General features: G+C 37.6%; 2 gene segments (V, D, J or C); both read right to left on the reverse strand.

The window, feature by feature from the left end:
* Window positions 1-606: 606 nt before the first annotated feature.
* Window positions 607-17,739, reverse strand: part of LOC114640317 — a 30,729-nt gene continuing 13,596 nt past the window's right edge. The window contains 4 exon segments of the C gene segment in view: window positions 607-1,411; window positions 1,972-2,016; window positions 3,322-3,651; window positions 7,532-7,592. Coding sequence covers window positions 1,269-1,411; window positions 1,972-2,016; window positions 3,322-3,651; window positions 7,532-7,592 — 579 coding nt within the window.
* On the reverse strand, window positions 15,481-17,440 carry LOC114640318. The segment is given in 3 exon segments: window positions 15,481-15,903; window positions 16,821-17,146; window positions 17,252-17,440. Coding segments are annotated over 3 exon segments (438 nt in total).

A 17,739-nucleotide genomic window follows, 5' to 3' on the forward strand; every position in this document is an offset into this window, starting at 1 on the left:
TGTGTGTGTGTGTGTGTGTGTGTGTGTGTGTGTGTGTGTGTGTGTGTATTATCTATTTTCTATAAGGTAGAGTCAGGGGCCTATAACAGGACTCTCAAGGGCTTTTTTGCACTTGCTGTTACTAATTCATTAAATATACACAATTCTAGGAGCTAGAATATTATAACTTCATCTTACAGAGGAAGCTATGCTGCATGGAGTTTAGTACCTGAGGTCTCCTTATCAACTTTTTCTCCCTAGAGTTCTGGTAGCATTCAGGGCACAGTCTGAGGATCAGAAAGCATACTGCTGTGAAATACAGGCACAGAGCTGAGCACAGAGAGCATGAGTCACGCTACACATTTGTTCACTGCCTCAAAAATGTCTAAAAACAAACGAACTCAAAATCTGGTAGCCTTTTAAAGCAGATATGGAGATTTCAATTGCTTGTGGTTCCTCCTACACCCACTGTCCTAAGAAATGTCATTATTACAGACTCTGAACCAAGCTTAGGAATGTGTTTTTAGACTCTTGTTACTGTCACCAAATGCCATGATAATTGTCATGTTGTTTCATAGCACAGCTTTCAGCGTTACTAAATAAAAGTAAAGATTGACAAAAGAAGACTTCTAATTTTAAAAAATTTATTGTCCCTAATATGAAATACAAGGCACAGAATCAAACAGTAGGTAAGGCTCTTCAGGTTGTCTAGAGTGTAGGCTTTCAGAAAGTTAGCTCAAAATCAACAAGGGCTATGGGTAAAAGCTGTAGCCTGTGTGTACTAGAGCTTTGATGCTTCAGACTTCTGGGCAAGAGGACTGCTGGAGAGGATGGAATCAGGAAGGAAGTGAGCCCAGTTATAGAGAAGTTGCTGAAATTGCTTACAAAAGTTCAAAATATGTTTATGCAATAACAGGATGATATGCATGTGACTTTACAGAAGTCAAAGCCAACAAGAGAAGGCAGCTAGACTCCCATAAGGTACATTTATGACAGTATGGATGAAAACCAGGTGGCTTGTTGTACCACCCTATACAGGGAGCTATACAGGGAGCAGTAGGCTAGCTTCGGTGGCAGTGTGAGACTTCAACAACAGGCCTAGTGCTATAGCTCAGTGTACCTAGCATGCAGGCATCCCTGGGTTCTTGGTCAGCATCAAATCAAATCAGGTGGTTCATGGCCAGAATTTCAGGACTTGGGGCAAGAAACAAGAAAACCAGACAGTCAAGGTCATCTTCCAACACAGAGTTTGAGGCCAGTCTAGAATACAGTCAAACATATTCATTTCCTTAGGACCTTTTCTTATTGCCACAGACAGCTGTTCTTCTAAGCAGGAAGAAGCTGATGATGGCCAAGTAGATCGCATTCTTGAGGAGCAGAAGGAGGTAGGTGTAGTAAGCAGAGGTGCTTGTGAACTGGAGCTGCAGCATATCTAAAAAAACAAAGTTCTTTAATTAGCTCCATATGCTTTTTTGATGGCATAGCACGTTACCAAGGAGGGAGTAATAGGTATTAATTTCTGATTACTACATTGAGTAACAGCTCTCCTCATTCAAACCTGAAACTCAATACTCACCATTCACAGAAGAACCACGTATAGGGAGATCGAATTTGGAAAGCAGCTCGTCTAAACCCATCAGTGCCCATAACTAGTGAGTAAATGGATGACTTTAAAAACCTAGGCTTATCTTTTATCATGCTTTCTTCGGTGATTAAAATTAAGAGATATATGAGTGAATAAAGTTTTTTGTTAATATAGGTTAGGTTATACCATTGTGCCCCTCACTAAAGTCACTTACACTTAAATTGTTAGTTCACTGTGTTGTTGTGACGTCTGTGTAGTGACATGCTAGTTGTAAATATCACTGTCTCTTCTGTAATACCCAGACTTTCAGATATTTTTAAATTAATTCATGGCAGTTCAAATAGTGTTATGCTCAAAAGGAAAAGTACTGTAATGTGACACAAAGACAAATATATACTAAAACCTACCATTTTCATCTTGCCAGCAAGTTGTAGGCTTGGTACTCACAGCAACTAAAATAAATGGCAATAAAAATTTGTTAATATGCACAGTATTTGATAGTTCTCTGTGTGTTTGTGAATATGAATACATCTACATATAAATGAATACATAGATGTCTTCATGTAGACAGAAGTGTATTAAAACATGAGTCCCATAGTTAAATAAATATGTATAATTACAGAACTTAGTATCATGATATGTAACTCAGTACATGTCATTCACAAGTAATGTTCTGTATACAGATAAGTGGAAATTCAAAAAGAGTAGTTTTTCCTTTTTTTATCCTAAAAGATATAATAGACTGTCTAAAGCAATCTTCATAGAAGAGCAGCCACATCTTTCCAAACCAAGGAACCTCTCAGAGCAACTATTCAAAGTTTACTGACCATTAAAGAGACTAGGGATTTCACAGGAGAAACCCAGAGAGTGAGCAGCAAACAGCTCACAGGTTTCACATCTGTTCATTCCTTGTAGTTTCAGAAGGTCTCTGGAGCCTTCAGACTAATTGCTCATTACCAGTAGTTGTGGAATACAATGAAATACAAGACTGAGAGGCTCTCTGCATCTTCAGCCCTCTGCTTGATGGTGCACCTGTGTACCTCACTGAATCAAGGAGATCCCTTAGGATCTTGCATCTGAATTATTCCGAGTAATTTGGAAAGAGTATGCATTTTCATTGTACAACCACTCCATGTTGGGACACTGACTAATCCTGATCTACACCCACACATCCCTAATCAGCCCTAAATGAGGTAGCAAAGAAAGAGCTTTCCAAAATGCGGTAATGGCAAGAGATGAATTAATTACAGACAGTGACATGCTTGCAACCCATATCCTCACTCCATCTTTAACTTCAATATTCTGACAGTGATACATAAGCAATAAAAATCTGAAAAAGTCAAGGCTGCTAGATCCACTCCTTTTTTGTAACAGGCTTTAACTCTCTCATTTGAAAATTTGGTTGACTAAGGCATTAGTTTCTAAGGAATCAGTTTTTGGAGGTTAAACTTTGTACACAATACGAAGAAAAGACTGTTTGCTTGGCAGAACAAAGATAGAACCTCAAGTTTATAATTTATCATGTATTTATTTTGGATAATGGCACTACAGCTTAGAAAGTTTCAGCAAAATATTTCACCTTTTCTCCCAAAGCCTCTGCCAGCCTAGAACTATGGTAAAATAAATACAAGATAAAATAATTGCATTGGCCCCATTAAATGTGACATTCATTTTTATTGATACATTGTAGAAAAGGACTGGGTATTTTCAAACACATTTTTCTAGAAAGCTGTATTTCAAAAAATATATGCACATACCTTTCTTTATTGAAGGAAAGAAAATCTCTTGATCCACTCCTCCTTTGTTTTTTTCATGTTTGATGATACATCTATGATCTTTATCCATTGACCTTTCAGGCACAGTAAGCCAGCTAAACTTCATATATGTGTCATTAGTCTTCAGCGTATCCCCTTCCTGGGAGTCCAGGATAGTATCACCATCCTTTTCTTTCCAGTACACCCTAATGACATCAGGGAAGAACTTTTCAAGGAGACAAAGGTATGTCCCAGAATTATGAAGATTTGTTTCAGCAGCAGAAGGAAGAAAAATGGTGGGCTTGGGGGAAATGTCTGCCTCAAAGTTTTTGTCTGTAAGAGAAAGTGGGACGTTAATAGAGATAATAATGATAGTAATTATTGAGATACAGTCTCATGTAGTTTGATGCAGAATCAAACTTGTAATGTACCTGTGGATGGCCTGAGTTTCTGATCTTCCTGCATCTGCCTCCCAAGTGCTAGGATTACAGACTAAGTCAGACACACATCACTAAAACCAGTGACTCAAAATAATAGTATATAAACACAAATATCGAATTGTTAAAAACAATTTATTTCTTCACATATCTTTATCTTCTCATGGTGAAGCATAATTCATGCTGGATGGATAGATAGGAAGGCGAGGATACCAAGTTGCTTTTATGGTCAATGTACAGAAGAAGCTTTCATATCATTTCTAACATGCTTCCCTATCCTCCCTTTGCTACTTTGTTCTCTGGCTATGCCATTTAGTGCAGCCCACTGTTCATTTAGTTGATTCTACAATGAGCTCTGCATTTCTTTTATCTCAGTGAAGTAGATGTTAGTAAGTAGCTTGGATTTTTTCGTTGTAACTGTATTTAGTCATTTATGTAAAGGAATTATCCTTCCATGTGTGTGCTGTGGTTTGGACAATGTGCCCATTGCTTTATTCACCACATCACCTTTGGTTCTCACACAATCTTGTTGTTCTCATGTCTCATCTGTCTTACTTATTAGGCTCTGAGCATAAAGTCGCCCATGTTCTCTAGGAGTAAGTGGAGAAGCCAGAGTTCCACGTCTGAGTTCAAAGCCCAGACTTTTTCACAGCACACTTGATCAGAAGAAATAGGAAGGTGTCTGTCTAGTGAGTCTATCACCACCTTGACTTTAACAATAAATCCCACACCAATGTCAAATGCTTTAATAATGACCTTCCATACATTACATATGAATGTTTAATGAAAGTCCAGATGTCTGCAAACATTGCTAGAATGTTTGCACAGTGTTCTCAGCATCAGCACTTGTAATTGCAATCTCCTAGAAAGTCCTTCAGGAAGTCCTGCTCACAGCCCTCTGCTTTCTAAACATTATCACCCCCATCTCACTATGGCCAGTTTTGCCTTCCCCAATTACCTTGAAAATATATTCCTTCAGTATCTACCTATGATGATCCATTTTGTTTTTAAACCAAAGATGAAGGAACATCACAGTGATTCAAATCATATCAAAATTACTATCTTAGTCTAGTGTCCCTGATTCTTCAGATTCGAGGGACATAATGGTCTGGAATTCACATAAGAATAGCACTTTGCTCCTGATCTAACTGATTCATAATAAGTTCTGTTAGCTGCTTTATTTTTCATAAACATATCTTTTATTGTAAACCAATTCAACCCCAGCACATCACTGAAACCAAAATGAAAGATGAGAAAACTAATTAAAAGGAATAAAAATGCAGAGGTTCTTACTGTTACCAACATGGCTGCTAACAACAGCAACTTATTTTCCTATGACCTGTGCTTGAACGAAACATTGTCATTCCATGGGTAAAAGCTTTCCTATTAATCATAGAATTAGAAGGTGTGGATTGCAATTAAATCTAGGTCAAATAAAGAGAGAAATTGTATTCCTCCACCCACCAGCTACAGTCTACTTTGCAATAGTACACCTGGGTTCCCGAATCTACCATCACAAGAAGCCTGCTGCTCTAGGATAGCAAAAGGAGATATAGTTAAACCCAGAGTGTGTATCAGTGCATGGAACACTTTACTTATGCAGTTCAAAACAGTGGTTGTGCTCCCAGTCGGCAGTGCAATGCATGTGATTGGATCCTTTACTGAAAGTTCTGGTACAATATGGCTTCAATTAGCTCACACCAAACTATCCTGCAGCTACTGGCTTGACTCTTTCATAAAAACCTAATGAAGAAATATCACAAGGTTAGTCCTCAAAGACATCTCAGGACAGTGTTATTTGACTGACCTTATAGGCTAAGAATCCCAATGTGCATGTGAAATCAAGTGTTATGATTTAGTGGTAGAGAGGTGAGCTTGTTTTATGGCCAATTCTTTGCATTTTTCAAAATACATGTTAGAAATAATGTCCACTTAATATCTACTTTCCTTACAAAGAATATATGCTTTGAAATCTTTTCTCCAATTTCTTTTGCTCTCTCTGTGTATGTATATGGTTTGTGTATAGGGAACCTGCAAGTTCCTGTGTGTGGATTCAGGAACACACATCTCATAGTCCTGTGGCAGTCAGAGGACAGCCTTGCTCAGGTCCTCAATTACTCTTTGTTTCAGACAAGATCTCCTGCTATTTATCATTCCGTATTCCAGTGTAGTAGAACTATGACATTTTAGAGCTTTCCCTGACTCAGTATTCCAACTTACCTTAGAAGCACATGTGGGCACTGCTCTGCACTACTTTAGACTGACTGAGGATTCAAACCTGGATCATCATACTTGTGTAGCAAGTACTTTATCCACCAAGTCACCTCCCCATATACTCCTTTAATTTTACAATGGAAAAATAATCACATTTGAAAATTGCTATGCTTCATTATCAAGGTGCTGAATTATGTTTTATTTTACTCCAAACATAAAATTTGGTACCTCTATCACTGAAGGATCTCCAATTACTCTACGCTCCTTGCTTGTGTCTCCCACACCAGAATAAAAATAAGCACAGACTCCTTAATTATAGCCATGTATCCAGACCTCTCAGGATATCATGGTCAAACCAGGAACAATTTCAAAGATGCTGAGACTGAAGCTTATGGCACCTGCCCTCCAGCCTCTCTCCGTGCTTTAGTCTGCAGAATATAAAGAAATGTCCTGTGGACATAAGCTTTGTGCCAAGGTCAAGCACTTGGATGAATTAGCATATAATCCACAACATGTGAAACTATCTTGCAAACATGTAAAAAACCCAACAATATTTTCTTACTATTTATATGAATATATAAAATTGGCTCCGTTGATATTAAATTGAGAGAAAACTCAAAGTCACATCATGTCTAAGTATAATCATGAATTTAGGGACAGAACACACTTTGATGCCTTGAAACTTGGGTCATATTCAAATGGGTTGAGAAGTCTTATTTTACTTTTTTCAGGATTTTCCAGAAGTTTCTGCATTTACTCCTTTAAATGATTATCATTTATAGATCAATTCTTAGCCTAAAATGCAATTTAGACTTAATTGAGATTTCTGTTTCATAAAGAAATAAAAGCAGTAACCACATATTTAGGTATACCTACTAAGAATTAGACAATGAAGGTGTTCTAATAAAAAGTAAAATTAAAGAAATTGAGCGTAATAATGGTCAAATGAAGATATAAATTCATAGTCTTTTTCAAGGACTCTAGACAGAGGCAGTTTGTGTAAACTACAAATTCTGAGAAATCTCCAGATAATATTTCAAGACTCAGTGTGACATAAATTGTGACCGGTCACAATCTACCCTATAAAGCAAATAAGACACAGATTTACTCATGTTCTATGGTAATTTGCTATGAATTATGATCAAAATTAATAATAAGGATTTCACAGTTTTTCTGGAGAATGTAGTGCTAACTTGTGTTTCAAAATACATACAAGTGCCATCGTCAAAACTCCATTTTTGAGGACTCACACTTGAAATTCCTTTTACAACAGTATCTTGAAGCAAAATTTTACCCCAATAGTCTATGCTCCTCAAAATAACTCTCATTTATTCTTTGCATATGTGAATATTCTAAACACAGAGCTCCAGTGTTTTCTGTAGGGAGAAAAGAAGCCATTTACAAAGTAGGTTTTTGTTGTCATATCCAGTAATATATCCTGAAAAATGACTCAGGCTAAGAATATTGTAGTCAGATACAGTAGGTAATAGTAGATTTCTGTTTTTTATACAACTGTATATGTACTTCTCATCACTGGAATAAAGCAGAAAAAAGTTACTTACCAGAGGGAATTACTATGAGTTTAGTTCCTTCTGCAAATACCTTGCTCCAGCCCGAGCTATCACAGTGCTCACAGCTTCTACAAAAATCTGAACCTTCTCCACATATTCATGTCATGAAAAATAGGGTAAAATTTGTTCTGATAAACTCATCTTCTGGATTCCTAAGAAATTCACTGCATATAAACTGTGTGGTATCTAATACCTTGCAAGCTTCTTCACAAAATAAACTCGTACGTTCTTCTCCCTGGAGGTAGTGATAATGAAAAGCACCAACAGAAAAATAGAAAGGGTTCAGTTGGAAAATAAGAGAGTTGGGCTAACTGGTCCACCAACTGTTTTTTTTTTTCCAAGTAACTAGAAAAAATATTCTAAGAATTGCTTTGTTTTTATTTTCCAGGAGTTCAGTTGTGTTGAAACTGTTCAGTGTTTACATCAAAGGAATGTGTTTTTTTGTTCTCACCAGCACCAATGTTTCTTCTTAATAAGAGGGAAAATATTTCTGAAAAGAGGAAGCTCTATACTAATTAAAAATAAAAACATGCCACTATTAGAAAAGTGTGACCCAAAATTCTATAAGTTCTAAAAGCTGCCATTATTAGTTGGCATCAAGAAACATTATTTTAGCCACGTCAATGAAAACTGTAATCTGTCATGGCTTATTAGAATAAAGAAGATTAGGTAAAAACCATATCTATAATGTGTTGTAAAATTTTATTGATTAACTTATTGATTGGCTAATTAAAAATAGCATTTTAACTGACAATTTGCTTACCCTTCGTACTTTACACAGGCATGATATGTTCTCAGTTTCTGGTTTCCACTCTTATCCCTTGTTTCAAGACCAGGAGTAGAATTATTAGAAGTCTTAAGACTTGTCTATATTTATAGAATTATAAACTAATTTAAAATGCAAAAGAGTAACTGAAGCAAAATAGCTCAGTAGGTAAAGGAACTTACTGCCAAATTTGGTGACTCTAGTTTGATTTTTGAAACCCACATGGTGGAAAGAGAGAGTCAGTTCCATTCCTATCTCTGTTGCTTGCTATGACATGTACACATTCACACATATACATACATAGAATAAATGTAAATTTTAATGAGATATAAAATGTTTCATTGCATTTAAAAAATAGTGGCATATGTATCTTGGCAGTAACGAACAGCTCTCTTATGGGACTTAAGATCCCTCAACAAGAAGCATACCATGCCTGGTATGGAAACCTACATGACTACTTTAGGGTTAGTGGGGTCATGGTTGTTTGAACAGAGTCTTCAACTACTAATGTATTACACCAACATAATTCCTAACAACAATCTTTAAACATTTGTCCTTATAACCACAGATAAGTGTAGTCTTCACTCCTCATCAAGGGAACTTCTCTTTGGCAACACCTGGAAAAAATTACAGAAAACCACAATCAATCAAAATGTACAATTGTGGAACACAATTTCAAACATTACATCTATAAAATGCCCCCACACTTATAGCTCAAGTAACATTATGGAAGAGAGGGCAGAAAGATTGGACCCAAATGGTCAGTGCATTTACTGTGATAATATTTCTCCTAGTAACATCAGAAGATAAATTCATAAGGTCTTACCAACATGACTGCCCACATGTGAGCTGAGCCAGAATCAACTCAATGAACAGACTAAACTGAAAAGGGAAAAGCCCACAAGGTCTCAACCCTACACAAAGAAATACAGAAAACTGTGTAAATCTGGGAGTGAGAAAGATGGTCCTTCCCATGCATATCAATTGACTGTCCAAATCCAAATTCCTGAAAAGATATATACAAGTAATATTGTATAGACTGAACAGGTTACGTTTATAAATATATATGTACATACAATGAATGTAATAACAATTAATGATAAAAGAGACCATAAATTTGAAAAAGAGCAGAGAGGAGTATATGAGAGAGTTTGAAGGAAAGAAAGAGATGGGTGAAATTTAATTAAAATACAATCTCAAAATAAACAAAAAGAAAACAGAAAAATATAAGAATTTTGTGGAAACACAGTATCAAGTTTATTAATTGTCCACTAAAATCTGACTTCATGGAGAAACACAATTATAGAGAAAATCTACAATTATCAGGAAGTCAGTATTTTATAAGTTCATATCTACACTAGCTACAGTTTCAGTCTGAGCTCCGAGAGTAATATGTCTTTTTCTTTCTTAGATGAGAATTCTAGAATTTGGATAAATAAGGGCACTATGTGAGGATTCATGACCATTAAATAACAAAAAGTCTCAGCTAGGACTGTTGGCCATAATCTTAGTTAATTAGGAGGCTCAGGCTGGAATATTACAAATTTAAAGCCAGCCTAGGATAGAGTAGGTTCTTAGTGAGTCTGGGCAATGTAGTTAGACCCTGTCTCAAAAATTAAAGACAAAGAGAGAGCTGTAACTATGGCTTCATGCTATAACACTAACATATGACTCTGGTTCATTCCAAGTACTGTAAAAATGAACTAATTAATTAAAAATAACACTAAAAAGACATTAGGCTAATGACATAATATAATACTGATGTAAGAATCATGAAATAGTAATTTCATAGAAATGGCCAAACAATAGATAGATGATCAATATATTAACGATAGATGAAACTATAGTGAAAATTGTGAAACCAGTCAAGAAAGAAATTAAAAAAGACAATTAAAGAAGACAAGATAGAAAGACTTTGTTTGAAGATAAGCAGAATAAATGTTGTTTAAATGGCACATAGATCAAGGAACAAAAGCAAGTTTGGATTGATGGGATTGCATAAGATTAATTAAAAGGCTTATTAGAGGAATAACAATCAACAGTGAAGAGGCAGCCTTTCAAATGGGAGGAAGTCTCTGTCAATACTTATCTGACAAAAGATTATTGTCTAGGTTATATAAAGAATTCAAAAGTTGAATATTAGAAACACTCTCCGGAGCAGCCTTGCTTATACACTGAAGGCCTAAATCAGCCTTAGGCCCAAGTTAACCATACATGCCTGCTAACACTAAGTCTTGGTCTCTGTGGAAAAACACTGGCCCTAGAACAGATAGCTACAGACAGGCAGCCTTAGTGGAAAATTACCAGCCTGGAAAGAACAGATAGTCATAGACCTTATGGATAGATACCCTTGGTAAAAAGTACCAGCTTAGATAAGAACAAATAAATCATAGACAGAGTCATAAATGACCTGTTCCCTGCTTCTTCATCCAGCCAAAACTTTGTTCTAGAAGATATCTGTACTCCCCCTGAGAACACCTACGCTCCTGAGTCATCGCCTTCCTCACATCCTGCCTCTATGTGTATATAACCCCTGTGTGAAAAATTAAAATCGGCAGTTTGATCAGACTATAGGCAAGCTGCCTGTTCTTTGTGCCCCTTGTCCTCCAGTTCTCTCTTCCAGGTCCTCGGGAACCCAGTTCAATGCCCCGTGGGACTGGGACAAAACACACACTCCCCAGTCTAATCCAAAATGGTCAATGAAATGCAGACATTTCTAAAATGATAAAGTCAAAATGGACAATAAATAGTTGAAAATGTGCTCAACATCTTCAGCTACCAGAGAAGCAGAAATGAAAATTGCATCCCCTGCTAGTGAAAATAGTTTCTGTCAACAGAATCAACAAATACAAAAAGGATTGTAGGGGTGATTGTAAGGAGCCATTATGGAACAGTATAGCCACTTTGAAAGTCAGCCCAAGAGTTCCTCAAAAAATAAAGTAAAATGTCAACATTATCCAACCAGTCTATTTCTGTATTAATACTCCCAAAGAATCAAAATCAGCTTACTATGGAGATATCTGCACATTTGTGTTCATTGCAAGATGAGTCAAAATCATGAATTTATGGGATCAACAAGATGAATTGATAAGGGAAAAATTGGTGTATATACACATCAGCCAAAAAATTCCATGTTATATGATTTATAAGAAAGAGACAGGATTGGAGATAATCATTTTAAGTGAAATAAGTCATTTTCACAAAGACTAATCTAGCCTGTTTCTTTTTCTTCATTGGAAGAAGTGACATGGAAAAGATGGCCTGAAACTAAAAGTGAGAATAGTGAAAATGGAGAAAAGAAATTGAGGTTAGGGGAAGGGTAGGAAGAAAGAATAACAGAAACCAGGGGCAATGGCTCAAGCTTATAATCCTATCTGCCAGAAAGTAGAGGCAGGAGCATCAGGCGTTCAAAGACATCCTCAGCTCTGTAAGTGTGACAGTGAAGTCCCTTTGAACAATTATGTAGGCAATACAGCATTTCAGAGTTAAAGTAAAATCATTGACTATATGTCAACTATTAGCCAACAATTATCAATTAGAAACATTTAGAAAAATCTAACCTCCATATAAGATAGGTTCAAATTGAAAGTGACAATGCTTTCAATATACTAGAAAGAATATATTGAAGCATATTGCATTCCCTAGATTGAAGAATAGGAGAACCACCATGTAATGTATATTTAAAAAACTCAGTGTGGGATATTATAATTTATAGTATTTTCAAATGAATGTTTCTAAGAGGAAATCCAAGCAGGAGTTACTAGAGGTTCTATGGAGAATAGTGGCATGGCTACCCTAGAGTATTCTAAACCTTGGAGGTGATAGAAGGAGTCAGAGTCAGTAGGAGGCACCGCTGCCAACAGTGAGGATTAGCAAATGGCTGGTATGAATGCTGAGAGGCTCAGCAGAGTTTGAAGAAGGCCATCATGTAAAAGTCAGACAACTTCCTCAGAACATTGAAATTAATGGGCAAGAAGCATTCAGTCCTAAAACAGAGCATCAGATAGAGTGCTTCCATTCTTGGTGATATGGCTTTGAATGCATTTAGTTCTCAAGGATCAAGTGTCCTCATCCAAGATGATAAGATCCACATTACAGGACTTAATGAGGTTTATATAAAATAATGGTTCGAGAATAGACATTCAAATATAGTAAGTGTCCAGAAATGGTTTCTCTTACCAATGATGTGAAACTTGAGGCACAGATCATTTTAATATTTTTACATTTATTTATTTATTTATTTATTTATTTATTTAGTGTGTGTGTGTGTGTGTGTGTGTGTGTGTGTGTGTGTGTGTGTGTTTTTCTAGTCAGTCTGTGGATCCTAAGTATCATTCAGATTAACAGGCTTGGTAGCAAGATCCTTTATCTCCTGAGTCATTTTGCCAGACTGATTTACATTTTAATAAAGCAGAAAAACATTTCAGACTTGCTACATCAGTAGTTTTTCTTCTCACCTTTTTTTATTACACACACACACACACACACACACACACACACACACACACACTCCTCATTCATCCAGGCCTAGTTGAGCAGTTGAGCATCAATTTTAGGAGAGGATCTTGGTCCTGTGAAGATTAGAAGCCCCAGTGTAGGGTAATCCCAGGGCGGGGAGGCGGGAATGAATGGGTGGGTGGGGGAACAACCTCACAGAAGCAAAGGAGGTCGGATGGGATTGGGGGTTTCGGTGGGGGAACCAGGAAAGGGGATAACAGTTGAAATGTTAATAAAGAAAATATCTAATTTTTAAAAAAGGAAAAAAAGGATGACTGGTGAAGATAACTTTAATCCTAATTCAAAGCAAGGACTAAATAAATAAATATGTAAATGAGGAAATGAAGCATCATAAAACTCAAGTTTTAATGTGACTTTGTAAAGCTTTATATTACTTTTTCAAGTTTAAAAGTGACAACTTTCATAGTTAAGAATACTCAGACAAATTTATTTTTTGATTAAAACAATACCATACTTCAAGGTTTGGTTGCCTTCTTAAAACACAATAGTAACTTTTTTTTTTTTACATTGGGTCATTTTCTGGAAATTATCAATTTTAATACAATTTGTATTTGAGTAATTTGCAGAGATTCCCAATAAGAAAACAAATGAGTATAACACCGTCATAAGAAAACTAAACATAATATCTGCCATGTTCAAGAGATAAATACTTTTTAATAACATTCACATTCTTAGAGTCTATCTTTGCAACCCCACTTACTATGTCACTTATGTAATAGCAGACGTGTTCCTGTGCAGGAGGTCATGGGTATATTCTTGGTTCTTCTCTTCCTATACACACCCAAGGGCACTGTTCAGAAGAGGACGGAGCATTGCTCTCACAGCTGGTGCTTCCCTTTTGTGACTTTACCACTGTTCTTTTTGCATTTTTATTATCTAGTGAGTGAGGCCTTTGTTCATACTGAACATGTAACATGCCACTTCATGTGTTAGAGATACTTCTTGATATGTGGAATTCTCACAAGCAAGCATGCCAGATAGAGCCCATGGCTCTTTTTGGGAAATACAAAATATTTGTCTATACCAAATATGAATGTGTGATATATATTTCTGTGGAAATCTATACTCAGCTGAGCTATAAAATTTTCTTTCTCTGTGTTCTAGGATGGCCAGTCTGGAGTCTAGGCTCTTAGTAGTGAACAGGAAGTAAATCCATAGGGAATCTGGCATGAACCATCATCCATACATTTACCTTTCAACTACATCTCTACATTTTGATGACCAAGAGAAGTCATCTGAGACACAGAATTGGAGGTTTCAAAGTGAGTTGAGATTTGAGTTCAAGACTAAAGACTGCAGACCCTGTTCATTCAATTGCTTCACAACATACCGGTGCAATGGGAAGGTGTGGGTTGAGCCAGCTCTAGGTTTATGCCTGGTGAGTATCAGAGGACCTGCATCTGAAATGAACATCTGCAATACTGAGTGCTGCCTTGTGCAAATCACTTGGATTGCCACAGTAAACAAAAAAATAGAGGGCTGACTGATATATTAGCTATAAAAGCAATGCTACCAATCCATGGTAGTGTGACTCAAGCAAGCATTAGGGTGGCCACACATAATGAATAATGTGTGTTTTAATAAAATAAGAAGAGGTTTGAGTTTTATACCATGAAGAAATAACAAAAGGTTGAAAATGTGTATGTCTTGATTTTAATATTATACACTGTATGAATTAAAAAAATATATTGTATGATTTTTTTAAAAATCACATACTACTACCAAGATATTTTCAGATTTGGGTTGCATATATCAGTTAAAGAATAGATTTAAGTGAAAAATATTGTTGAGAAAAAATTTTTGTAAACTCTTCAAAATTTATGAAGATTGGAGATTAATGTGCATGGTATTTCATGTGTTTCTTCTAAAAATTATGTTAGCACTTCCTTAATTTCTAGTGACAGTTCTGCTTGCTATCTGTAGAAACAAAAATTTATGCCATGATTTACTTAGAATGGTGGGTGTATGCCGTATGAATTGTCACTCTTCAGGGACTTAAGTGGTCTGCTGCTCATTATAGACAAGAAGAACGTGGGTAGATGTAGGAAATACCTTAGAAGAGAATCCACAAGAACTGGATCTTGATGAATTTGAGTGTCCACACAAATATGTTTCTTGATTTCCCTTCCCCCCGCCCCAATTGTACAGTTGTACCACCATATCCATGGCAAAAAGACATGCTTTACCATCTGAATCAGGCTTACGTGGTTATTGCTGTCATGGCGGCTTGTTACCAGGCAGTGTAGACATAAGGAGGCCAGGGTTAGAGGAAACTTGCAGTTGTCTCACTGGATCCCCAGAGCTTTGGCTCATGACTCTGTCCTAAGTGCCACCACAGTTTTGAGCATGTCAGACTTTGGTCTAGCTGTGGCTGACTTCCTAACAGATGAAACCACAGTTCCAAGGGTCGTGTTATTTTTCAAATCCCACATTATAGGAAAGTTCAGAGGAGTTGGGTCAGGGCTGGAGAGATGTATCAGTGGTTAGTAGTCCTTACTGATCATGAAGGAAAAAACCACAGGGCTCACATGCACATATGGACGCATGTACACACACACACACACACACACACACAGAAACATACACACACACAGTGAGAAAACATACAGGCATACACATGTAAGTAAAAATGAAATGAATATTTTAAAAAACAAAGTCAATTCTCCTTATTTATTTGGGTTTTTTTCCACTAGAGGAGACAAAATATGTATAAGCTAAAAAAAAAATGTAAAACCTCCTTGTTGTCTTCACAACACATCTGCATCTTTGCCATAGAGGGCATGAGAATCAAGGGTTTGAGAAGAAATATTTGGACACTGGAGTCAGACTGGAACTGGAGCCAGTTGATTGGATCGCTGCTGAGACTTCTGCAGAGAAGCGTCTGCCTAGAGCACAGTTGCACAGGTCTGGATGCTGCTGTTCTCATTCTCTGTACGACTTTGATTCACAGGTGTTGGACACAAACAGCCTACATCTCTGTAATAAGCCCATGGCCCCAGGTATGAGAAGTCTACGATTTCATAGTGTAGAATAGGAAATGCAAGCTTTGTATCAAGGGTCCGTCTCGAGCTGACAAAGACTGATAAATATAAAATATACTCATGAAGAAGCTACTTTCTGTTCCCCTCACACCCTACTTATGCCACAGAAGCTCTTCCTGATGTAGAGCATTTAGAACCAAGAGAAAGTTGCAGGACTGAAGATGGATTGGTAGCCGTGGGAGACGAGCATGGAAATGAGAAGGGAGGGCTTCATCTGTAGGCTATTCTCATCTCCCTTCCAGCTGTGCGGCAGAGCCATACTTGGGTTACGTCAGACAGCCACACTGGGACTCTAATGGCATAAGCCAAGCATATTTGTTCTAATGCCCCTTTGAATTAAATGCAAGCTTGCTGAAAGAGGTTTATCTTAGGAGTGACCATAAGAAAAGCAGGGAAAGACCTGCACAATGTCCTCTGAAGCTTGGCAACTGCAAGATCCTGCTTAGCAACTGCAGATAGACTCAAAGCAGTGTACCATATCATCTTAAGAATAGCAGGGAGACCATAACTCAAGCAGTGTACCATATCTTCTGAAGAACAGCAGGTAGATCATAATTCAAGGCAGTGTACCGTATAGACCATGACATGTTTCAAGGCACAGGCCAAGAAGATTTTGTACTTTTCCACCACCTGGCCCCTCTTACCCCCTCCCCTTGTAAAACATGCTATAAAAAAGCATTTCATGTTCAAAAAAAAAGAAAAAAAAAGAAAAGCAGAGAAAGGGAGTGGAGGGAGATGGAAACAGGGCTGTAGCTACCTCTCTGGGTCACTGGCTTGGGACAAGTCATTTGCTTTTCTGGGCTCCAGCTTCCTCATTTGTATTGACATCTCTGAACAAACTGAGTCCTCAGGACCCACCCAGTCCCAACACCTGTGGACCTATGACTGAGACCACTGAGGGCTCTTGGTGGTTTCAGAACTGAGGTCACCCAAGGAGATAGGATGGTTTTCTTACACGTTCCTCCAGATACTGAGACACTGTGAGATCCCAGCAGGCACAGTAGTACGTGGCTTCATCTGATGTGACAACATTGTTAATTATCAGGTAAAAGGTACCGTCATCCTTCTCATCGATTTCCAAGCGGGAGTCGGGTTTGTCTTGTTGGTAAGTTTTGGCTGAGCCATAGAAGATTCGCTTTAGGGGTTCCCCTTCTTTCAGTTTGTACCAGTGCACAATGGTGTTCTGAAAGGGGACCCCAGAGAGCTTGCAACTTATGTGCACCGTCTTGTTTGGCCTTCGGGTAAAGGACAGCTGATCTTGAGATATCCAGGAGTCTCCATCTGAAAAGCAAGGAAGACAAATCGGAGATTTTCAAATCATTTTTATTTTCAGTAGGCTCAGTACACAAAAATAACGAAAGGGAAAAAGAAGCAAAATTAACTTACAAACACAAGCCAAAGACAGAAGAAAAACCCAGGGGCTTGGCATTTCCGGTGGCTGCTGGAATGAGCACCAGAGACAGTGAACGGGAAGTGAGCTACAGTGGATTAATATGCTGCCCAAGCTCTGTGGCGAAGGGCCAGGGGAGGAGGGCAAGACTTATTTCTGAGCTGTTAATGGTCCTGCTCAGTGAGCTGTGCCTCTGGGTCATTTGATCATGTTTCTGGTGCAAAGGAACTACCAGGTACCAGAAGATGACATTCATCAAGACAACTGCTACAGCACCAGATACCTTTCCTACTGGGAGTTGTTTCCCCAACCCCCCACCCCTGTTTCCCTTAAGTATCATTTCAGTGAGACCTCTCCTTGACATCTTTTTTCACTCCATAATTTAAAAACCATTTCCATTTTGGGGGAGAAAATATTGTGAGTAACTATGAATGATCTCATGGACACGGGAGAGAAGGACCACTACTCTTTATAGTAGTGAGCG

This window comes from Grammomys surdaster, unplaced genomic scaffold (assembly GCF_004785775.1).
Source record: "Grammomys surdaster isolate TR1022 unplaced genomic scaffold, NIH_TR_1.0 125807, whole genome shotgun sequence".
In the NCBI taxonomy this organism is placed as follows: domain Eukaryota; kingdom Metazoa; phylum Chordata; class Mammalia; order Rodentia; family Muridae; genus Grammomys; species Grammomys surdaster.